Genomic DNA, 26,363 nt, shown 5'->3' on the forward strand with positions numbered 1-26,363 from the left:
CTTGAAACCAAGACCATTTTCAAGGGTAATTTATTCTTTATTTATTTAAACAATATAATAACATTGTTATAATAAAATCGATTTTGTTAATAATTATTAAAATCGAATTTTTCGTCTTTCTTTCATAATAAGGGAATAACTATAATGAAATCATAAAAATTTTTATTATAGTTACATTTTGCAATAAATTTTATTTTGTTTATTTAAAAATAAGAGATAAAAAATATATTAATTAATTGCCAACATACGAAACTGAAAGATCAAAAGCTAGAGAGGTTTCGTCTTTCGTAATAAGAACATAACAGCGATGAAATTATTAGAATTTTTATTGCAATCGCATAAACTTTATTTTGTTTATTTAAAATAAGATATAAATGATCTATTAATCGCGATTAAAGATATATATATATATATATAATTTTTATTTTTGTTATATTTATATATATGTGTGTAAAATTTTTCTTAAAAATAATTGATGATAAATTTTTAATAAAAAAATAATATTTATGATGAACTTCATGATATATAAAAAATAATATCGATCATTCCTATAAAAAGACTTTCGAATTGGATTAATATCCTTAAGTACTATCATTTTCTAAGATCTATTTATAATTGATTGAAAAGTTAAAAATGTATTCTAAGAAAAGAATAAAAGAAGAAAAATAAAAAAATTGTAATGGAAAAAACACGAACGATTTGAAGTCGAAACATTAAAAAGAAAATTCTACTTCGATCGAACGATTCCTACGAACTGGAAAGAGAAACATAAGAAACCTAAATAGAAGAACTTTTCTCACAAGACGAAGAGACACGTTCGATCGAAAAGAAACGATCGAGAATCGATTACGAGTCCAGACGACATATCCCAAGAATCGACTGTTTCTGTTATGAAAGAAAACAAGGAACGTGGCTTTTCCTCGAGGAGAAGTTAATCGTGCGATGAAACGAACGCGTCAGAAAGATAATCCTCTATAGTCTTGGACGTGGAAAGATGCAGTACCTCGTTAAGAACAATAAAGAGAAAGACAAAATATAAGAAATAAAAAAATTGAAAATAATAAAAAATAAAAAAATATCGACGAACGTTCCTTGTGCAATAACAGGAATAAGTTCGTAGTATCGCGTAGTTCAAGAAATTTTTCAAAGGTACAATAAACTTTTTCGCTCGTTTAAATTTTTCCATTTTAAAAAACGAAATAGAGAAAACAAAAAAATAATAATAATATAAATAAATAACAATAAATAACATTCCTCGATAATAACACCACGGTATCTCGTTGTAAAAAAAATTTTGTTCTTCAATACGAATTCGTTCAAGTGGAATTTTAAGATCGAAATGAAATAAAATAAAGACAAAAAAAAACAAAACAAAACAAAATAAAAAATAAAAATTAATTGATATTGAAAAATGATTCTAAGTAATGATATCACAATGTCCCGTAAAAGAAAATTTTTTTAGATCAATTTATCGCCGATCGAATTTGGAATTTTAAGATAAAATATAACAGAGACGATATAATGTAAAGAAAACAACAACAACAATATATACATACATATATATAAGTTCGTAGTATCACGATATTCGAAAAGAAATCGTCTGAATTCATTTGCCGGTCATTATAATTTAAGATTTTGTTTATTCCAATGATTCTTTTCTTTTTTTTTTTTATTGTTGAAGTTTTCTCGGTATCTTTTGTAAGCACGAAAGAATAACAACGTGGCGGAAGAAAGCAAAGAGAAGTAAGGGGTGCGGCTGTTAAATATCAAATATTTATGAACCACTTGACCCAATTACGCGACACAAAAGAATACCATGAATTTCGAGTAAAGTCCGGCAAATTGCACGGTTGAAACATTTATGCTCGCTTGCACACACTACCAACGCATATGTTGCCTGTACTTTACATGTAAACTAAAATAGATAGGAGTTAGAGCAAAAAGAAGAAAGAAAGAGAGAGAGAGAAAGAGAAAGAAAGAGAGAGAGAGAGAGAGAGAGAACAAATAAAGAGAATGAGAATAGGATAATTACCCGCGAGCTTTTCATCAAGCTACGAATGATTAGACAATAAAAGAAAATGAAAAAAGAATTTATCAGAACGTTTTAATCGTTTTTACATTTTATCGCTGGTCATGATTTATATTTTATCTAGATCCTAAGCATCTCTTTTTCTTTTCGTTTTTTTTTTTTTTTTTCTTTGAAGATAATATTATTTATTTATATATCTTTCTTTTTACATTCGTCGACGTATTCTTTTTAAAACGTATTTACTTTGAAAGTAGATTAATTAAAGTATTAACATTGTAAATAAAAAAGAAGAAAATATGATCAATTAAAGAAATAAGTTTTTAAAGAAAATATAGTCTACTTGACGATAAGAACGAGTGTCAATTATATGACGAATTATTGCAAATGATAAATTTATTCTATTCTAGTAAATGTTTTTTTCGATTTTATCATTTTTATCACGTGTAAAAAAGAAAATAAGACAAGAAAAGTAATAAATAATCCACGCATAAAAGAAATATCTGGTATATGAAAATTATTATTTCCAAATTCTATATAACTTTAAAGCTGGCGTAATTATTAATTAATTGTTAATTAAGTTAATTGAAAGACTATAAAAAAGTAATATCAAACGAATGGGAATAGTACGAATTGAAAATGTATACGTTTAATGGTATATTTAACTTTAATATTTAATAATCGACTATTTCTGAAATTAGTTTGCTAAAAGGAAAGTTCGATCGAAACAAAAATGTCGACAAACGATGTCAACGTCCTTATATTACGTTTATACATCAAAATGGTAACATCTTTGCAAATATTAAACATATGCACTACGTATGATAAAAATCAGTCTCAATACTTTTAAAATTCACGGTATTCGGAAATGGCTATGTTTCAGTTAGAGATGCGAGTGCATACATGAATAATATTATCAATCCGAACCGTAGGAAAATTTATCGTGCTAATTTTTCAGAATGCGGTGCGACGCGGGTAATAGATGTAATAAATTTTACAGGTGTCCAGTAAAACGGGATGCAATAATTTCGGTTAAATTTAAGCGCAATCACGTATGTAAGATAGTATATATATATATATAAAATATACGCACGTGCGTTTAATCGAAATGTTTATTTTTTTCTTCCTTACTTTCTTTCTTTCTTTTAAACAAAAACAACCTAAGCCAAGAATCGAACTTCGATAAAGTATCATTCGAGAAATCGAAAAGGATGGATTCGTAAATAACAACATTTATAAATCGATGTTCGTATAACAAAATCAGAGTTAAAACGTAATGATGATGATGATGATGATGATGATGATGATGATGATTATTATTATTATTATTATTATTATTATTATTATTATTCATCGATATGATTAATGAAATTCGTAATAGAATATTTCTTTTAATATTAAATCGATTCTATCGAACGATCTTTATCAAATAAAGCACGTTTAAAATTCTTTAAATACATACAGATATATGTAGATATATATGAATGTATTACAATAGTATTGCGAGTTTCAAAGCTTATTAACAACAAGCATATTAGCATTAGTTTCCTAACAAGAAACATGCAATACAATGGACACGAGAGCAAGCCTTGAGAATCAAACTAAATTCGTGCTTAACGTACATACTTGTCACGCTAGAAAGACATTCGTACGTGAGTTTCGATCGATTCGGAATATGTAATGGAGAATATAGAAGTATGGATGGGGAAGAAAAGAATTGAAAACGTTATTTCGAGATTAAAGTTTACGACATCGACGATAAGAGAAGAAATGAAAAATATTTCTCGTTAAAGATTATGCTTCGAATGTTCATGAAATAGTACGTGACTAATGTTATGCTTTTTGATCGCCTAGATCATACTGATAAAAATATGTATCGTGACTTTCAAATGAGTAAAACGCACAAATGTTCTATCTTTATGTACATATGTATGTTTCTGTGTATGTATATACGTATACGCGTGTGTTTGTGTTAAAACGATCAGATATTAGAAGGCAAAGTTTGCTCGGAGAGAAGAAAAAACGGCGGACATGCATTATTTATGCAAGCTTAGTTTAGCATTCATCGCATTTAATTATTCATAGTGTTTCATATTAACTCGAAACTTCGCATTTTAGTTTCAAGTAATTTCCTTGGATTGCGTATGAAAGAAGAAACTCTACGCGTTTGAGATAGCTGCGTGATAGCCCGAAAAAATAAAAAGAAAAAACGAAATAAAAGCAAAAAGGAAAGAGAGAAGCAGAGAAAGGAACGAAAAGGAAAGGAAAGAAAGAAACGAAGAAAGAGGGGTAGAGGAAGAAGATGAAAAGAAAATAGAAAAGGAGGATAGGGATAAAGATGCAAAAAGAAAGAGAGATGGGAAGAAATGAAACTAGAAAGAAAAGGGAAAGGGGAAAAAGAGAAAAGAAAAGAAAAGAAAAGAAAAGAAAAGAAAAGAAAAAGAAAAAGAAAACAGAAAAAAGAAGAAAAACAAGCACAAGAAAATGGAAAGATGAAGGAAGATAAAAAAAAATTATTGCACCGTTTAAAAATCTTTCTCCAACATTTTATACATCTTTAACAGACTCCACGGTTGGAATTTATTTAACGCGCGAAAGAAGAATCTCGTGAGAGGAAAAGAGACAGGCGAAGAGAGAGAGAGAGAGAGAGAGAGAGAGAGAGAGAGAGAGAGAGAGAGAAGATAGAGCGGAAGATCTAAAATAAAATTCTTAACTGTGGAAGATGAATGGAGTAATTACTTCAGGACAAACGATGGAGAGTGTAGATATAGTTCCCTTCGATTATTCTCTGTCTCTCTCTCTCTCTCTCTCTCTCTCTGTCTCTCTCTGTCTCTCTCTCTCTTTCTCTTTCTCTCTTTCTCTCGTGTAACGATCTCGGCTGTTTACATTTCGCTATATCGTACGGGTTATCGTAAAATCAACGATTCATCGTGATAACGCAAAGCTGAGTATTCGAATCGATTCGAATCGATTGTAAAGTGATCGAATCGCGTAAAACCAAAAAAAAAAAAAAAAAAAAAAAATTAAAAAAGAAAAAAAAAGGAAAACGGAGAATGAAAAATTTACAACGATGATTTCTCTTCTCTCTTTCTCTTTCTCTCTCTTTATATCTATGTATATCTATAATATCTATCTTTTGTGATTCTCATTATCTTTTTTACTCATTCGTTCTTTTCTATATTTCTTCTATACATTGTTCGATGACAAACGTAATATAATTTATTAAATTGAAAGGATGAATGATCGTTCAATATTATTGTTTTAATCTTTCTCTCTGTTTTTTTTTCTCTTTTTTTTATTTTATTTTCTTTTTTTTTTTTTTTCTTTAATCAGTTTCTTCACAAAATTTTTTATTTGCTACTCTATCTCTATCTATCTATTTCTCTCTCTCTCTCTCTCTCTCTCTCTCTCTTTCTTTGTCATTTTTTTAATTTACTTCATTCTCATTACAATATATCCATTCAAATGTTACTACATGTATTTTTACTTTTCATAACGTCACTTACCAAAGACATTCCCTTCTCGATCAACAAGCAAAGAGTCACAGGCACGGTGGAATCTAAAAAAAGAAAGAAAAAGAAACAAAAAATTTGCTTGTGTATATCATAATATATATCTACATAGGTAGTGTTTGTGATCGCTTAATTAACGAGTAGCTAATTAGATCAACGTTATATCAATCGTCAAATGCCGATGATAGAAAATGCAGTAACGACGTATATATACATACATACATACATATATACACACGTATATCTATATTTCTCATTGATAATCAAAAAAGACCAATTTTATTGGACACTCGTCGCGATTTAATTAATTTATGTTTGCTCGCTTATATCGCTGCCATCGTTGTTGAAATATAGAAAGGAGAAAAATATTAATAAACATTGGAATAATGAAACAGTATACCTTATATTTTTTATCTACAAAAAGATATAATACATGTACATACTTATATGCATATATATATATATATATCCATATGATTTAATTACAAATGAAAATGTTATGAATATGAAAAACAGTTGTAGAAAAATCGTGACAGGTTGGAGGAAGGAAAGAAGGGAGAAATCTAAGAGGAAGAAAAACAAAAGAGTAGGAAAAAATGTAGAAAAATTCTACATAAATATTGTAGAATTGATAAAGAAGAAAAAAATATTAATAATAATAATAATCATAAACAATTAAAAAAGACTTGTCAAGTAAATTGAAATTATACGACGATTAAACAGAGAAAAAAATACAAAAAAAAAAGATAAAGATAAAGATAAAAAAAGAAAAAAAAAAAAACAATTGGGGAAATACAAGAGAAAAGATTGAAAAAAGAAAAAAGAAAAAACGTAACACCGATATAATCGAACGAACGTTTGGTTTAATATCTATTCTCAGAGATTATGTTCGCTTCAAAATAGATGGATAAAGTCGCATGATTTCCTTCCGTGAGCCTTTTCTCTCCTTGACCCAATCCCCCCTACCTCCTACTTTACCGCATTTACGTTATATTCTACGAACGAGGGTATTTCTCTCATCTCTTGGCATAAAATATGGCGAAACTTAAATAAGTTTAGAAGATGCAACCAACCGATAGGCAAAACTCGCGAAATTGAGAAGCGCGAGATTCGTTTTGAAAGGAACTGCAAGATATCTTCTCTCTTTCTCTCTCTCTCTCTCTCTCTTTTTCACATCGATCTAACATATACAAATATATATGTGTATACATATATATTAAAAATTATTTCAAGCAAAAATTTCTAATTACTTAGAGGCCGCTTTTCGAAAAATTTTGCAGCTTTTTTCTATATCTTTCTTTTTTATTATTTCATTTTTTTTATTATTATCGATACTGTTGTTATTATTATTATTATTATTATTATTATTATTATTATTATTATTTCTCATCTCAAGACTTGTTTTTCACATTAATAGCGACATGTATGCATTTAAAAAAAGAGAAGAGAAATACTCGTGAATTTTTCAAACGTCTCTCTAAATTTCTTTTTCTCCCAATGATAAGTAAAAATAATAACGATAATAGTATTAATAATAATAATAATAATAATAATAATAGCAATAGTAATAATAATATCTAATAACAGTAATAATATTAATAATAATAATAAATAACAAAAGCATGAAAAGGTAAGAAAAAGGTCGAAATGGCCAGTGTTACGTGAGGGTCGTTTTAACGACGCGTGTAAAATGCAAAACAGGCAATTAGGACGAATTAGTCACAATTAAAGGCTTTTCTAAAGAGGGAGATGGAAACGGGAGGGGAATAAGGGAGGAGAGAGAGAACCAAGCGAGAATAACTGCACCTGTCGACATCTCAACCCTTTTCTCTCTCTCTCTCTCTCTCTCTCTCTCTCTTTCTCTTTGTTATCTCCACACATTTAAATTACATGTAGATGTTAATATCATTGTAGATCGAATTTACAATACACGTAAATGTGGCCGAGCAGAAATAGGAAGGAAAAAGAGTGACATCTGTAAATTGGAAGTTCAAACTCGTGAGTGTATAAAAAGAGGGAAAGGGAGAGGGAGAGAGAGAAAGAGAGAGAGAAAGAAGAAAAAAAAATAAGAAAAAGAAAAAAAGTAAAAAAGAAAAAAAAGTAGATAACGTTGATACCCAGCACCTGCCAGCTTCATATCCCATACCCCACATCCCACCACTCCCCTCGTTGAAATCTCTACCCGTCAATTATCTCCAACGTATTAATTACTAATTGGCATAGACGGATATGCGTTTCCCATATTACATTTTGTTAACATGCCGTCGTATCAATTAGAATCTTTGTGAAATTGGTATTTCAAAGTCGATCTCTCTCTGTCTCTCTTTCTCTTTCTATCTCTTTCTCTCTTTCTTTCTGTCTGTCTATCTATCTATCTATCTATCTATCTATCTATCTATCTATCTATCTATCTATCTATCTATCTATCTATCTCTTTTTACAGAAGAGGAAACCATTTCCAATAATTATCTTTCTGAACGTCATACCGAAAGTCGAATTCGATTTGTACATCGGACGTACCGTATTTGGTGTATCAACGAATGTGGAAAGAAGTTTAATTAAAATTCGTGCGTTCGTTTACGATGTAACTTCCAATTCGAGAATAACGAGAATGTACAAATACGTTCTATGTACATATGTACATATATACATATATATGTGTATGTGTGTGTATAGGTATATGTAGAAAAGCACTTTTAATCGATAAGCTTGAAAATTCGATCGATATTGTTCGATGTTTTGCTGATATCACGTAGAAAAAGATATTTCCTAGCTTTAACATACATACATACATACACACACACACACACACACATATATATATATATATATTTAACACATACTTAAATATATATAGACAGATATTCATTCATGCATGCAAGTATACATACACTTCTTTCATCCAACTAAATTAAATTACATTTGACTCGCTCGAATTAGATCGTGAATTAGATAAAATATATATATATATATAGTCATTATTAATATTACATATATAAAAACTATTAAGATGTACAGACATACATTATTTTAATTTTATCCTAATGAATTTATTCTCTAACTCGATGTTCTACGTTAAAGAAAACGAAGCTTTAACTCTTATACTAAAATCTACATAATATATTCAAAATTATTTACAAAGCACCCAATTAATTTTCTTTCATTTCACTTTCATCTTAAGACGATAAGAGTGATTAAAAAAAAAAAAAAAACAGAATTTTCTTACAAAATTGAACTATTAATTTTATTCGGGAATATATACTATCGCGACAAATCAAAATTCTCATTGAAAATTAAATAAATCTATAAAAAATAATAACAAAAAAATATACATATATATATATATATATAGCACCATATCAATCAATAAATTCTACTATTAAAATTCATTCGATATCGTCTAAAATTCTAAAAATCATCAAAGAGTTCAATTCATTTCACTTTCACGTCTTCACGTATAACGTGCCTTCGAAATAATCCGAATAATTATCACCAAATTTTCCTAGAACATCAAACTATTAAACCATTGAAATCCAAGTTACGCCCTAGCCATGTTCTCTATTCCCATAGAGAAGCCACATAAGGGAGTTTCTACCTGTTAGAAATGAACGAGAACGAAAATTCACCGGTTGTACTCCGAACTAACAGCGACTAGAAAGAGAGAGAGAGAGAGAGAGAGAGAGAGAGAGAGAGAGAGAGAGAGAGAGAGAGAGAGAGAAAGAAAGAGAGAAAGAGAGAGAATATACACGCGCATCATTCACCTGCGCATACACACACATAGATACATACATACATACATACACAAAAACGTATACACATCGATATTGACAGTTTTGAAAACGTATCGGCCTTGCCACGATGCCGAACTCACGTGAATGTGTTTCTACTCTGACTATAATTAATGAAAACAAATGACTTCTCATATATCAGAACGTAAAACGTGGTGGAGAGTGAGGAGGGAGAGAAGGGGTGAAAGGATCAGAGGGGTGAGGTATTACTTTCTCTTCCTGCCATTCGATATATACTTTTTGATTTTTCTTTTTCTTTGTTTGTTTTTGTTTTATTTTTATATCTTTCGTTCTTTTGATAACGAGAGAGAGAGAGAGAAGGGAGGAGAGAAGGCTCGAACTTTCAAATCGGACACAGCTGACTAATAGATATTAATGAAAACCCTTTATGTCATGGAAATTCGTTTATATATCTGTTTTTTTTTTTTTTTCATTTTTTTCATGTTTACCAGACCCTGCCTCCTCCCTCGAGATCCCATAGTTCCATCCAAACGAAACATAGAGAAGAGACTCTTGTATTTGTTCTCGAAAAAAGGAGGATGATTAAATGCAAAAGAATTAAATAAATAAATAAATAAATAAATAAAAAGGAAAAAAAGAAGAGCGAACGAATGAACGAACCAACAAACGAGCGAACAAACAAACAAACAAACAAACCAACAAACAAACAAACAAAAAGGAAGAGAAGAAAGAGAAAAAAAACGATTAAAAAAAAGTTATCCTTTGTTGAATGTGCATTACACGAGAAGATATGAAAGGGTAGTAGGATCCGAAGCTGTTGATGTTGCAGTTACAACAATGGCTACGCCACGTTTGTGTTCTACCATCAAAGCCAGTTACCGAGTTTCATGTAATTTTCATATACATTGACCACACACATGAATATCAAAAGAGAGAGAGAGAGAGAGAGATAAATGTATGTACATACATACATACATATATATATATATATATATATATATATATATATAAATATATAAAAATATACACGCGTTGAACTTTTTTTTTATTTTTTTTTACCACCCCCTTCCACCTCTACGTTTGATCTCCTTCACTTTCTATTTGACACGACATCGAACGAACGACTGTTGTCCCTTCGGAAAACAATGTTCCAAACGATTTCAATTTTTCATCGAATTCTACGTCGACCGGATGTATTTACCGGAATAGAGAGAAATTATAATGAAAGAGAAGGACAGACAGAGAGAAGCAGACAGAGAGAAGCAGAGAGAGAGAGAGAGAGAGAGAGAGAGAGAAAGAGAGAGAGAGAGAGAGAGAAGAAAAGATCAAATTTCGATAAATCTCGATATTGCATAATCACGTGTATATCCCGATGATAAAATTCGAACGGTATGGAAATCATTAGCTACGTTCGAAAATTCGATAGTTTGTAAAATGTAAGATCCGGCCATTCCATTTAAATTAATCTATGGGATCGAATTTATCTGGAAATTTAGATGAAATAGAAGAAGAAGAAAAAGAAGAAGAAGAAGAAGAAGGAAAAGAAGAGAGAAGAAAGAGAGAGAGAGAGAGAGAGAGAGAGAAGGATAGATAGCGAATAAGAGAGAATAATATTTTCTATGAAAGAGGTGAGACGTTTGTATGACGAGGGGATCAGATGAAGGGGGTGGAGATGGTTGAGATAAGAAGAGAAAAAAAAGAAAAGGAAAGGAAAATCGGCTAGAATGAGTGAAAACGGATGAGACCGATGAAAGAAAGAAAGAGATAGAGAGATAGAGAGAGAGAGAGAGAGAGAGAGAGAGCAAGAGAGAGAGATAAAGAGAGAAAAAGAGATAGGTACCCGCAAGCTTGAGGGTAATCGACTTCCACCCTCGAGCACCTCTCGGATCTCAGCCACTAATTAAGACTTTTACTTTTTTTCCTCGCTAAGTCTTTTCTATCTCTCTTCGAGTGTCTCGACTCGTTGAAGGTTCGAAGTAACAGCCTGAGGAAAAAGAAAGAGAAAGAGAAAGAAGATATAAAAATAAAGAAAAAGAGAGAGAAAGAGGGAGAGAGAGAAGATATAAAAATGAAAAAAAAAGAAGATATAAAAATGAAGAAAAGGAGAGAGAGAGAGAGAGAGAGAGAGAGAGAGAGAGAGAGAGAGAGAGAGAGAGAGAGAGAGAAGAAAACTGATAAACTCGATTACGGGATGCAAGAGTTTAAGGGGGAAAAAAAAGAAAGAAAGAAAGTAAGAAAAAAAAAAAAAAAAAAGAATTTCACCACGAAATTCGGCGCTCACTCGTTCGACAAAATTATTCAAAATATGCGATCGATCGAATAGAAATTCTTCGATCTTTTGTTATTTTTAACAGAAAAAAAAATATAAAAAAAAGGAAAGAGAACATTTGGTCGATCATCGAGTCCGCGTGATTTTGTTTTTTTTTTTTTTTTTTTTTTTTTAAATCGTTAGTAACAAATTACATTATCTTTTCTTTTTTCCTTCTGTTATGTTAAACGGTTCGGAGAAAATATCGATCGATTAGATCGAAAATCTTCGATCTTTTAGTATTTTTTCAGAGAAAAAAATGTTTTCAAAGGAAAAACAATCGCTCGATTATCGAGTTTCTATGATTTTATTTCCGTGTTTTCTTCTTGCTTTCTTTTTTTATTTTTTTCAAATCGTTATTAACAAGAAAATAACGTTATTGTTTTGCTTTTCATCGTATTAAACGTTTCAAAGGAAATCCATCTGATTTTCTACAAACGAAGACAGCGTAACTCTCCTTTAAAATCCTCTGGATATCTCACCAAAAACCATCTGTTTAATGATCCGAGCTTAAACGTAAGGATCAAGCATATGTGTGTATGTATTGAAGCGATCAAAAAGATGATTGGAACGATCAGGACTAACTTCGATATAAAGGATCTATTACACGATGATGAAGAATAAGAAGGAACACGTGATACAAGTAAATACTAAAGGTAAGTCGAAAGTACTTAGGTGACATTAAAAATCCGATTACTCTTCTACGTGACAGTTTAGGCCAATTTTTGTATCTTCAAATCGTGAAATTACAAGGAACTTTCGGTCGTTCTAAAAACTTTTCAGAGACCTATTTATATCCGTGTTTTGAATGAGAGATGATCAAAAGAAAAAAGAGAAAAGAAATAAAAAGAGTAGATAAAAAAAATAGTAGATAAAAAATTATTTGGCAGATGATTTTCAATTCTATTGTTGTAGATTTTTTCTTCGAGCTTTTTCGTTTTTGTTTTTTCTTCTATTTTTGTCTTTTTTTTCGTATGATTTTTTTTTATCTCTCCTGTCCTGTTCCTTTTTATTACCGAGAACGCTCGTAGAGAAAGAAGTGTTACGAGTTAGCCCGCAATGTGAACGACGACTGCTAATTACGAATAATTATGAGTACTAATTAAAGTTTCTCTTTGACACTGTCGCACATAGCACACGAGTACGACTAAAGATCTATGTGTTAGTTTAACATTCCCTATTAACTCGACTATTAATATATATATATATGAGTATATGTAAGAAGTAACAATATATAATAATAGAATGTTTGAAATTATTCCTTTTATTCTTTTAACTATTCTAATTTCGCATCACCATAAAAAAAAATATATATATATATATATATGTGTGTGTAAATATTGAGTATGTAGTTTATTTTATTATAATTACACTAGTTTTACTTCTATCTCTATTTTTTAATACAGTACAATTACGCTATACTAAATATAACTTATATTCAATTAATATTACATTTTTATGATGAGCACCTGATATAAAAAAATTCAAAAAAATATAGACACATGTATGCGTGCATATTCTTAAATTCAATCCATTATTATAATGAATTACTGATTTGTAAAAAAATAAAAATAATAAAAGAAATAATAAACGAGGAATATAAAATTAAAATGATTAATATCGATGATCGAAAAAAAAAAAATATATATATATATACATACGTATGTACATATATTGGATAAATACCTATAACTAACTACATGAATTTGAGAGAGAGATAGAGAGAGAGAGAGAGAGAGAGAGAGAGAGAGAGAAAGAGAGAGTTAACCATATACAGAATTCATTCTCAGTGAGTGCAATCTCTCATTTAATTCAATTAGTCCGCGCTCAGGCACTGTATTCAACTTGTACATATGTATCTATATAATACATACAAACATATATGTATTTATCTATATATATATACGATGTTCAGATTAAGTAATTCGTATGACGACTCACATTGAGTCCATCTCTCTCTCTTTCTCCGTTTTCCTCTTTATTATATCGTAACGACGACGAAGCGTATAATCGTCGAAAAGATTCCGTAGCGAAATTGTTCCGATATATATTTTTTTCTTTTTTTTTTTACGGAGACGCGAAGATAGGAAAGGATTGTATATATGTATATATGTGTGTGTGTAAAGAGAGAGAGAGACAAAATGGTTAACAGAAAAAACTTGTCCGATAATTGGCCTCTCCCATCGTTCTCGTTTCTTATCGTTCTTATTCAACGAAGAAATTCGTTCTCATTAACTTGTACCCATTTCTTTTTAATTTCTTCTCTCTTTTTTTTTTTTCATTCTTTCCAAGTTTTATTTTTCTTTTTTATTTTTTTTTTTTTTTGTTATTTTATTTTCTTCTTATCAAAGCACACGATTATCGAGAAGAAGAATCGTATTATTTTACGATGACGTCAGTTCACGAACGTTCTCAGCATCAGTTTAAGATTAATTGTTACTACTGGAGTTCTCATTTACCTTTATGATACTAGAGAAAGAGATAGAGAAAGAGAAAGAGAGAGAGAGAGAGAGAGAGAGAGAGAGAGTGAGAGAGAGAGAATTGAGTAACATATAATTAAAACGGAAATTCGTTCTTATTAATTTAATTCCCTTTTTCTTCCCTTTTTTTGCTTTCCTCTCCCTCCCTTCGGTCAATATACGTAATTATCATAAGAAATATTCGTATTATTTTATGATGACGTCACTAGAGCAATTTTGAGTTTAAGTGTTAACAAGAGAGTTCTTATTACTTCTTAATCTAACTCATTATGTTAATAGAAAGAGACACGAAGAGATAGATAGATAGAGAGAGAGAGAGAGAACATTAAATAATACGTCCTTCAAAAAAAGAATTCATTTTCATTAACATAATCTTTCTCTTCTTTCTTTCTTTTCTATTCAATACACGCGTTCAATATACATTTTTTACATACATTGATACATCTATCCATATATATATATATATATAAGAAGATTTATATATTATTTTACGATGGAGTCACTTTTAGAATGTTGCTGAGTTCCTGATGTCTGTCTAAGCTTAATTGTTACTACTGCGGTTCTCATTTACCCTCTCACTCGTTACATTACTAGATAGAGAGAGAGAGAGAGAGAAAGAGAGAAAGAAAAAGAGGAAGAGAAGAAGATAGAGAGAGACAGAGAGAGACAGAGAGAGAGAAAGCATGGAGTTACAGTGAAGTTAGCAGTAAGTTTTCGTCTTGAAAGTTCTCTCCCTTCGTCGAAAGCAACCACCAAACGGACGGGAGATTGTAGTTAGGAAAAGAAAAGGACCAGTTGCTAGCTAGTTCGAGGAAAAGCCGTAGGAAAAGCTCGAAGAGTACCTACCGATGGGAATCACGTCTTTCTTCATTTCCTTTCCGTGCTATTTTCTTCCGAAAGGAACTCTTTCAAACGTATGGTCTCTCGCGACGATCAAAATCGTAGTTTCTATATGAAACAACGTAACTGTATATATATGTATATATATATATATGACTGTCATTATGTGTGTGGGTGTGTAGGTGTATATGTATGCGAGTAAAAGAGAAAGAGAGAGAGAGAGGAAGAATGAGAACGAGCTGTGCTATGAACGTGGAACGAGAACGGCTTAAGTAGAATCTCTCTTTCTCTCTTTCTCTTTCTCTCTCGACCCAGTTTCAACAAGCATGAACGTAATAAGTTCCAGCAAGAATTACGAGTCTTTTCTCTCTCTCTCTTTCTCTCTCTCTCTCTTTCTATCTCTCTCTGTCTATCTCTTTCTCTTTCTATTTCTCTCTCTTTCTTTTTCTCTTCCGCGATACGCTAAATTCGCAAGCCTTCTCTTATTTTATATATTAAAATCCAATTCTCGAGAAACTATACCACTATCCAAGAATTGTCATGTCGTGCGAGGGAAAAGAAAAAAAAAAAAAAAAGGAAGAAGATACAGAAAACAAAAAAAGTAGAGAAATAGATAGAGAGACTATACTTTATTATCGATTATAATGTGTCTACCGATGCTGCCTGCCGCTCGTTTAGTTTTCTACGTCGTTTTACGACGACCGAGAGTGGAAAGCTTTGAATTGGAAAAGAAAAAGAAAAGAAGGAAAGAGAGAGAGAAAGAGAGTTTCTGAACGTTCGCGTTTGGTGATAAAAAGAATGAAATAGTAAAAGAGTAAGAGAAAGAGAGAGAGAGAGAGAAAGAGAGTGAGAGTGAGAGTAAGAGAGTACTTGAAAATGTTAGAGCAACACATCAAGCAGAAAACTATGACTCTCTCGACGGCAATTGTAGTGTATCTGAGTGTATATATATATATATATATATAGATGGATAGATAGATAGATAGATAGATAGATAGATAGATAGATAGATAGATAGATAGATAGATAGATAGATATACCCGATCTGTTTCGAAAAGTACGAAATTAAAAATAAATTTTCCACGATTTAAACATTCGAAAACGATCAAAGATTTTTCTTATACTCGATTTATTTATTTACTATTCTTTTTTGTATAATCAGATGAATAAGAATGAAAAAGAGAAAGAGAGAGAAAAAGAGATAGTCTCTGATAAACTATACGAAGTATGAGCCACAAATATGGCAGAGTCGAATAAAAAGTGGAAAATTTGGAGCCCTGTTTACGGCCGACAGAATCCAACACATTGCAGTAGTGGGGGCGAGAGATGTAGGGGTAGAGACGGGGGTTAACTTCAAAGCTATTTTTATCAACATCACGTACATTTCATTTCGTTTGAAATTCACCATCCCAAACCCGTTCGACCATATTACGTCCTATAAAAATACAAATCCCCAATTACGCTGATGAAATTATTCTCGTTCGTTGACATACTAAGTGTAATAATAACGTTGACATATTGTAACCAAAAGTTACGTACGTCTATGTATATATATATATATATAATTGGAAAGTATAAAAACCTTATTGGGGAAATGAAGTATCATTTTGAATTTATTATGAATAACGAAGGTGCAAGCACGATCGAAAATATCATTACGATAACACGTCGGATCGATGATAAATAATTTGGAAACATCTATTTTAGAATCATGATCGTATGATCTTTTTTCTCTCTATCAATTTTTTTTCTCTTTCTGTTCCTTTTTCTTTCTTTTTTCTTTTTTTGAATTGTAAAAAATATCCTAACTGTACCAAAACGTTCTGGACTAATAGACTAATGCTAATTTATTTTGGTCAAATATTTTTATATGAATAGCTATGAACGACGAATAGGTATTTTTTTTCTTTTCTTCCTTTTTTCTTTTTTCTAAAAAGTATCTTAACTTTATAAAAACCCCATAAGCTGGATATAGTATCGCTAGTGGGGAGATCGAAATAATTATCATTTTCGTTTATCTTTTCCTTTTTTTTTTCTTTTTTGTTAGGAAAAATACCCAGAAATGAAACGAATAATGTAGGATAGTAAGGTAATACATCTCTCGAAACTAATTAATTCGGCCAACTTTTTAATTTAAAACACTATATATATATAAGAAAAATAGGGAGATTGGGGTGACGGAGGAGAGGAGAGGAGGGAAATTGGGGAAGAAAACCCGAAGGAAAGAACGTAGAATTTCAATTGGATTCGAGTCCAATTTAAGCACCCCTCTGATTTCTTCGTTACGTTTCTGATTACGGGCTCTCGTATAACCCCACCCTTACGACCAGTTTGTCGTGGTGAAGAAGAAAGGACAAATAGAAAACGATTCGAGGATGGTTATCTTATCTCGGTAATCTATACCATTTTTGTCGTAAAGAAGTAGATGAAAATGAAGAAGAAGAAGAAGATGATGAACAAGGAAAATTAAAAAGACAAACAGATAAACAAACAGATAAACAGACAGACAGAGAGAGATAAGCAAAACAAAAAATTAAGCAGAATTAATTCCTTTTTATATTTCAAAAAAAAAAAAAAAAAAAAAAAAAAAAAAAAAAGATAGAGGAATAAAAAAATAGCATGTGATCGAAGAGAAGGAGGAGACTCTGGCAAAAAGTTGACAAGTAAAAGATAAAAGAAAAAGAAGAAGAAAAAGAAAAGAAAAGAAAAGAAAAGTGAGTAGGCGGTTGAGAGTGGGGTGGGAGATGGGAGGTGGACGGGGAGGGAGGGGTTAGAGTGAGAGGGAATCGCGACAATCCAAGCCCGGAGGAACCTAATTCCTACGTGGTGGTGGCATGGTTCGTGGAATAATTAATCCCCTAATCGCAAGAGCACCGAGATAGGGTGCCGTAAGAGTACCGCTTAAAAAGCAATCTCGTTGCATGGGTCGCGGTATGAAAATTATTATGCTTGGTCCGGGGACCACCCTCGTGAGAAAGAAAGAAAGAAAAAGAGAGAGAGAGAAAGAGAGACAGAGAGAGAGAGAGAGAAGGCCGAGTGGTCTCTAGAAAAAAAGTATAAAAAGTAAAAGAGACAGAGACAGAGACAGAGAGAGAGAGAGAGAGAGAGAGAGAGAGAGAGAGAGCAGGCTGGTAAAAGAACTGAGAGGAGTTACTATAGTTCCCCTACTCCATTTAAAACGCTAACAGCAACACCGGCAATAACATTGGTGAGCAAGAAGGTAGAACGAAAAAAAGAAGAGAGAAAGATAGAGATAGAGATAGATAGATAGAGAGAGAGAGAGAGAGAGAGAGAACACGTAGATTCTAAAATATGAGAGCTATTAACCGTACTTTCCCATGAGCATTACCTTCTCTTAGGTCTAAATAATGCAAGCAAATTCTTTCTTCTCTCTTTCTCTCTCTCTCTCTCTTTCTTCTTCTTCTTTTTCTTTTTCTTTTTCTTCTTTTTCTTCTCTTTTTCTCTTTCTTCTTCATTCTGCACACAAACGAGACCGCTGCAACGTTACCAATGCAACTCGCGTTTGCCAACGAAAAAGAGAAAGAGAGAAAAAGAGAGTACGTCTTTTAGTCCCAAGTTGGGTAAGAATGCATTCGGTGAGAGGACAATACGACTGATAATATAGCTGAATTTTTAAGCATCATAGAAAATTTATGCCCGTTAAAAACGGCCCACCTTTCTCTATCCAACGCTGTTACTAAATTTAAAAGGGTTTATAAAGATTGAATTAAATATTATTTCGAAAACATCACGGTGAATCAAATGTAAACCATTGGATGATTATTCGAGAAGGCAACTTTTCAAAATAACAAAATAGAAAGAGAGATTAAAATGAAGAGAGAGAGAGAGAGAGAGAGAGAGAGAGAGAGAGAGAGAGAGAGAGAGAGAGAGAGAGAGAGATAAATGTAAATATAATACATTTATTGACAAAACTGCAACCACATACGAGAGATATAATATACTGTATTTATGTATGAAATTAATACGAAATAAAAAATTAATTCAAGTAAAAATAAATTACAATTATAATTTTCATCAAATAAACGAAACCATATATAAACATATATACCAAAAGGGTTTCTGCAATGATAAAATTATAATGTATATTAAATAACAAAAAATTGTGTTTATTGTTCACTTAATACCATCAAAAAACAAGACCAGAAAAGTCGATTGTATATGTTACTTTTATAAAAAAAGTTGTGAAAACAGGGCTTATTAAAAAAAAAAAAAAGAAGAAGAAAAGAAAAAATTAAAAAAAAAGAAAAATACAAAAATAAATAAATAGAAAAGAAGAAGAAGAAGAAATAAAAAAGAAAGAAAATGGTATGCGAGCATCGTTTAATATCATAGCTAAAAATATGAAGGTTAGCTTGAAAAATATGAAAAGTATGGCGTAACCTCTTATAACTTCTATCGGCATACCTATTTTCTCTCTCTCTCTCTCTCTCTCTCTCTCTCTTTTTTACAGTTCATTCATCCTTCTCTCTCTCTCTCTTCCTCTCTCTCTCATGTGCATACTCCCTCATTTTCTCTCTCTCTCTCTCTCTCTTTTTCTCTCTTTACCTCTTCCTATCTCTCGTATCAGACAGAACGCTTTTTTCATTTTCACTTCCCCCCTCTTCATCCCCTCCACTCATCTCTTCTTTTCCTTCTTTTTTTTTATATTTTTTTTTTTATTCATTTTTACATTCTTTTTTCTCTTTTTTTTTTCCTTTTTTCTTTTTTTCTTTCTCCTTTTTTTCGCTTTTTTTTCTTTTCCTTTTTTTTTTTTTATTAATTTCCAAATCCCACTCCACTCCATTCCAGTCAGTAGATATCAGTGGATGCTTGCCAAGATGAGACGAGTTGCCTCTCAGCAATTCGACTTTTAGTCTCCGACACACCTGCCAGGCATACGCCTTTTTTCTCATCGAGATTTATTATTGTGTGTGACTCGTTGTTGCTTTAACGATTGCTACATTACATATATATATATATACACATATATTATTATTATTATTATTATTATTATTATTATTATTATTATATATATATAAAATGGACAATGAGAAGTAAGAATAAAAAATTAACCAAAGAGAAAAGAAAGAAAAAACATAGGAAAAAACAAGAAAATTTTTTTAGAATCAAATCCCATGTAACGTAGTACGTCACGTGTATATCTCGGATCTTTTTCATGATTTTCAAGATAAGCGGTTTCATACTACTACGAATAACCAACCGTCTCGAGAGAAATTCTACTTCAAAATTATAAAATATAATTAAACCTCGAGTAAATGAAAGGAAAATAACGTGTCGTTCCTCTTTCTTTTTCTCTCTCTCTCTCTCTCTTTCTTTCTCGGTACGTTAACGAACAAGAGCTACAAAATAAAATTAAAATTAAAAAGAAAATGTAAAAGAGAACCTCAAAAATCGGTTTGTCGATTTGATTATGAAAGTGATTTAATTGTAAGTCTCACATAGATGCATATATTTTGCGTTTAGAAGTACATAATTTCATTTTTCTTTTTCCTTTTTAATTCAATTGAAATAACTTATCAAATTATCTTACGCACACAGTAGCAAAGAAAAAAGATAAACGCGTTTTCAGATTTTACTCCAAAGAAAAGGAAAAAAAAAAAGAAAAAGAAAAGAAAAGAAAAGAAAAGAAAAGAAAAGAAAAGGAAAAAAAGGAAAAGAAAAAAGAGAAGAAAAAATTGAGAATCACTGCAGTAGAATATATTCTTATCAAAGTAGAATCGAATGTAATTTATCGATTGACTTACAAACGATCAGCAAAATCGAAGGATGCTCTTCACCACCGTCGTACTTGCCGCTCAGGAATAGAAACCATTGCCTTGGATCCACTCTTATCCCGTATCTGAAAAAGGAAAAGATAAGACAAAGATATAGAAAAAGTAAGAAAATAGATAAAGAAAGGAAATAGACACGAAGTTTAGAAACGTATATATGTGGCCATGTTCGCTTATGTATGTGTCTATGCGCGCAAAAATGTGTACGTGTATGTGTGTCGAAATGAAAGCGCGTTTTTCGTTATTATCGTCCGACGCTCCAACTCGAACCTCACCCCCGAATCCTCACACTAACTCAACTCACCCCACCCTACTCCATCCCCATCCCCATACCCATCCCCATCCTCTTCTTCTTCTCCTTCCTCGTTCATTCTCGTTCCATCTGCAAACGCGTGTTAAACGAACGCCTGCAGCCTTACGACGACAACGACGAAGACGACGACGACGAAGACGACGACGACGACGACGACGACGTTGCTGACACTACTGACGTCGGCACGGGCCGAAGGGCAAAGGAGCTTTTATTAACGTCCGTCTTTTCTGTGATTCTTAGCATGATGATATTCGAAAAGAAAGAGAGAGAGAGAGAGAGAGAGAGAGATGGAGAGGGAGAGAGAGAGAGAGAGAATTGATGAAAATTTAAAGGTAGATACACAGAGTATTTTTTAGTAAGAGACGAAAGAACGTTCATAACAAAAAATGTAAGGGATGAAATGTTTCGATGTGTCGTTACGATTAGGAAGGAGATAGATTAAAATATTTAGTTCTATATTGTTTTGTTCTGTCTGTTTGTCTGTCTGTCTGTCTGTCTGTCTCTATTTTTCTCTTTCTTCTTATTTGTCTTTTATACGAATTTGTTTTCGAAGCAAAGAAATTTTATAATCGATTGATTTCATAATGAATTTTAGAATTATCTGATTGTAATGCAGGATCAGAATGATCGATAATCGATGAGAAGATCAATAATCGATGTAAGATCAAGGTATGATATTTAGTACGATGATATTAAAAAACAGAATATGGGTTGAACGAAGACAAGATATTAAACATCTCATAATTTTGATTGACCATAATAAAATAAATTCAATTCATAAAGAAGTATCGACTATCCTGATCTCGATCGTTCCATGTAGATATCTACGTATAAATCTTGAAAAATTGCACAATATTTATCACGATATTTACCACGGAGAAAAAAGAAATAATGAAAAAAAAAGAAATATGAAAAAAAAGAAGAAAAAAAAACAAGTTTATCGAAGACCGATGGCTTTGATTCGAGAGTTCGGACTAACGATGATAAACGAGGCTTACGGTTGAAGCAATTAAAGTATTTCAAGTGGGTGAAACAGAGAGACAAAGAGAAACAGAGAGAGAGAGAGAGAGAGAAAAGAGAACGAGGATTATTTATTGGAACGTCGATCGAATCGCGTTGGTTCCCTATTTCGTGGCAAATGCAATCAGTCACGTTGATGCAGTTTGCGATAATTGAGGATAGTTTGTCGGAAGAAAAATTCTTATAATCGATCGTTTAACGTGTCGATAAAGAAATGATCTTGTTCAAGGTGAAGTAATAAAACTCGATCATCGACATCTCATCTTATAACGAGAAAATAATCTCTTCGAGTTTTCCTTGGTAATGCTATACCTATATTTCCTATCTCTCTTGCACTCGCTATAACACCGGGACTATTGATCTCTCTCTCTCTCTCTCTCTCTCTCTCTCTCTCTCTCTCTCTCTCTCTTTCTCTTTCTTTCTCTCTTCTTCTTTCATATTCAACGATTTGACAGATACTTGATAAAAAAGAAATTATAATTTTCTTATTATCAGAGTAGTTCATCATACTTTTTATATAAATGTATAAAAAACTGTAACTATTGATTTTTTTTTTTTTTTATCACATTTGAACAATTTAATGGACAATTGAAATAAGAAAAAAAGAAAAGAACAAAATAATTCGTTCGTTCGTTTTCTATTATTATTAATCGATTTTCTCTTGACAGAGACGTATAAATAAAGGCTTTTAATTAATATTAATGTAATAATTATTATTAAACTCATCATTATTGTAAAATAATAAATACGAAGATGAAGATTTAACATTAATATTATATATATATATATATATATATATATATATATATATATATATAATAACATGAAACACGAGTAGCCTATATAAAAGAAACATTTATGAATGTAACACCATATTTGGATTACGTCAATGATTAAATTATTCAGATTTTCAATAATCTCGATGATTTGATCGTATAATGAAAAACACAGTTGAAATGCTGCGGTTTACGAAAGTCAATGATGCCATACTACTAGTCGATGGGATTTGTCGGGCGTCAATCAATATGATTCATATTATTCACGATGATTTATTTGCCAAACCAACGTTGGTGATTGATTGTTCGTTGAACTATGCCTCCATGGATCGTACTTTTAATATCGATCAGTTCGAATAATCGAAATCATACGTTGGCATCGTCATTTCATTATTTTATGCGATAACGCGATTGTTCGACGTGATCACCGAAATATTATAAATTTCATTCTTTTTTGGTTATGCATATCATCATCGTGCTCGATCATTTTCAATAAATAATCTATGAAACATGAGTATCGCGAATTTTGATATTTGATTTTATCTTTTTACTTACTTCTCTCTCTCTCTCTCTCTCTCTCTCTCTCTCTCTCTTTTTTGTTTTATTTTTTTTCTTTCTTTTTTTTTTTTTTTTTAATCGCAACGTCGAAAAAGAAAAAAGAGAAAAACATGATAATCGGATTTTCTTGATACTACGTACACAGAATTTTTCATACTAAAAATGACATACTATATGTATATCCGACATATCTGTTTTATCCTTTTTTTTTAATGTAAAAAATTTATATAAACACGTTGAATAATAATGGTGGTTATTGATTATTTTTGATAGGTATACGCGCAATTTTATAAACTTTATTTCAAATATTTTCCTCTCTTCTCTTTTTATTGTTTCCTTTGTTTTTTATTCTTTTGTAAGATTCGAACCATTAAAAATATACTTTCTAATAAGAACAATATTTCGATTTCAATATTACAACAAATAAATTCTCTCGTATCTTTAATATATAAAAATATATGAACGTTAATAAATGAAATATTTTTATATGTAAACAATTAATTTTCATTTCTATTCTATTAAATTTATTTTCTTATATATTTAATATAATTATATATAACTATATATATATATAAAAAATTAATAAGTAATAATAATTAATCGATCTACATATCTACGTATTAAATCCATCTCTCTCTCTCTCTCTCTCTCTCTCTCTCTCTCTCTCATTCTAAATCAAAATCCCATTTCCTTCTTAGTAATAATTACAAAACATTATCGAATTACCAAAGCATATATATATATATATATATATATATATATATATATACATGCATATACATATTAGAAAATGTAATAAATATTGTTACTTATCGAAACTTCTTACTTTTAGAGGCGTGAACAGAAAAGATATTAAATTTCTTATCCATCCGTGAATAGCCTTGTTGATCCTGCTAGCATCAGCTCCGTTAAATCCATGCTCGTTCTTCATTGGCTGAAGTTCGTTAATACACCGCGTCATGATAAAAATCCTCAATTTCACGTCTACCAACAACGAAGAAGATAACGAGAAACCAAAAAAAAAAAAAAAAACAAAAAAAATAAGAAGAAGACGAAGACGAAGACGAAGAAGAAGAAATGAAAAAGAAAAAAAGGAGAATTATATCGATTAAAGTAATTAAATATAATTACACTTTTCTGATGAAATTATTCACTTGAAGATTTTATTTCTAAAGGAATAATGTCATAAACTAAAAGGATATATGAACTATATGATCTGACGTATGAGTTGCTATCGCAATAATATAAGCACATAAACTCGATTATACTTATTCAAGAGAGAGAGAGAGAGAGAGAAAGAGAGAAACAAAGAGAAAGAGAGAGAGAGAGACAGAGAGAGAGAGAGAGAGAGAGAGAGAGTATGGTTGAAAATACATTCGGACAGACTAACTTCGCGTACCAAGCAAAATGCTGTGGTCGATTAAGGCAAGTGCCCGTCCACGGTGTCGTTAGTCGAGAACAAACGTTCGTTCTGTGTTCGTGTATCCGAGTCGAAGTGATGTTTAGAAGAGGAAAGGGGGATGAAGAAGGAAGATAGAAACATTAATTGAAATGTAAGGTATCTTCATGGTTTACAGAGAGAGAGAGAGAGAGAGAGAGAGAGAGAGAGAGAGAGAGAGAGAAAGATGATCCACAAAAGTCAAATATTATAATATATATGTATGTATGTATATATAGTATATACTATATACATTCTAAATACTATTTTTCGATTGTTAATATTTATGAGTTATGATAAAATTGAGGATAGAAATTTTTATTGAAATATAAAATCTTTTCATGGTATACAAAGAGAGAGAGAGAGAGAGAGAGAGAGAGAGAGAGAGAGAGAGAGAATGATCGATAGAAATCGAGTATTATTAAAAAATATATATATACACACACACACACGCATATACATATATGTGTATATATATATATATATATATACATTTGAATGCCGTATTTCATTTGTTAATACCTATGAAGTATGGTAAAATTTTCGAAAATACATATAAATGTATTATATACACACATATACACAGCGAAATCATATTTAATCCTGATGTACGATTTTTATTTGTCCTACATGTCGCTGAATCCTTCCGATGTTGACAAAAATTGTAGTAGCAAATAAAATGACATGAAATAAAATAAAAGGTAATACATGAATGGAGAAAATTACATTGTTACTTACCGTTAGTCATAATTTATGATCCTTTTTGCTCTCGATTTTATTTGAGATCGAGAGAAGAGAATCTTGTTAGTTATAGATAGATGGATAGATGGATAGATGGATAGATTTAATAACATTATCCTTTTATACGCTGACTAAGGTTTTAAGTTCTCTCTTTGCTTGATAAGATTTCACTAGGGATATTCGAGAATGCCAATCAGGTTGGATCAACGCTTACCGAAGTCAAAGTTTAGATTACATCAGTCACCTTCGTTAAAGCCTATCTTGTAAAATTATTTATCATTTCGAATTTTAATCTCATCTCTCATTAACGAATCTCTTAATACCATTATTAGCAATTTTTATACTTCGATCATTACGATAAATTTTATTGTCCAACTATTTATAACTTATAATCACGATAATTACGATCGATCGAACAAACGACAATGATTTTTATTATACGAATAAATATCATAATTTCGACAATTATTCGTTATAAAAGATGACAATGATAAAGAAAAAAATCTGAAAAGAATGAAATAATTATCTGACGTGATGTTAAAATCAATTCTTTCGACAAATAAAACAAATTCTAAAGAATTCCAGTAAATATCATTTTCCAATTCACTCACCTATAATCGTTTATCGCAAAAGATAATAACGATAAAAATAATCTGAAGAGCAAGATGACTATCTGAGATCGAAGGAGTTTACTCGAACGAAATAATTAAAAATCGTAAATTGAAAATCGTCATAGGATTTGATGTGCAAACAAAGAAAAAGAGATATATAATCATCATCAAAATCATAATCATCATATCGTAACAAAAA

At 31.0% G+C, this 26,363-nt stretch overlaps 1 protein-coding gene across 4 annotated transcripts in view; it reads right to left on the reverse strand.

Moving 5' to 3' along the window:
* The window catches only part of LOC122635863 (diacylglycerol O-acyltransferase 1), a 132,541-nt gene that overhangs the window by 65,676 nt on the left and 40,502 nt on the right, over window positions 1–26,363 (reverse strand). For all 4 annotated transcript variants that reach the window (XM_043826542.1, XM_043826541.1, XM_043826538.1 and 1 more), the window contains 2 exons: window positions 20,681–20,775; window positions 5,533–5,585 (listed from right to left, as the gene is read on the reverse strand). In XM_043826542.1, the coding sequence (XP_043682477.1) occupies window positions 5,533–5,585; window positions 20,681–20,775 (148 nt within the window). The remainder of the gene's footprint in view (window positions 1–5,532; window positions 5,586–20,680; window positions 20,776–26,363) is intronic.

This window comes from Vespula pensylvanica, chromosome 19 (genome assembly GCF_014466175.1).
Source record: "Vespula pensylvanica isolate Volc-1 chromosome 19, ASM1446617v1, whole genome shotgun sequence".
Classification (NCBI taxonomy): domain Eukaryota; kingdom Metazoa; phylum Arthropoda; class Insecta; order Hymenoptera; family Vespidae; genus Vespula; species Vespula pensylvanica.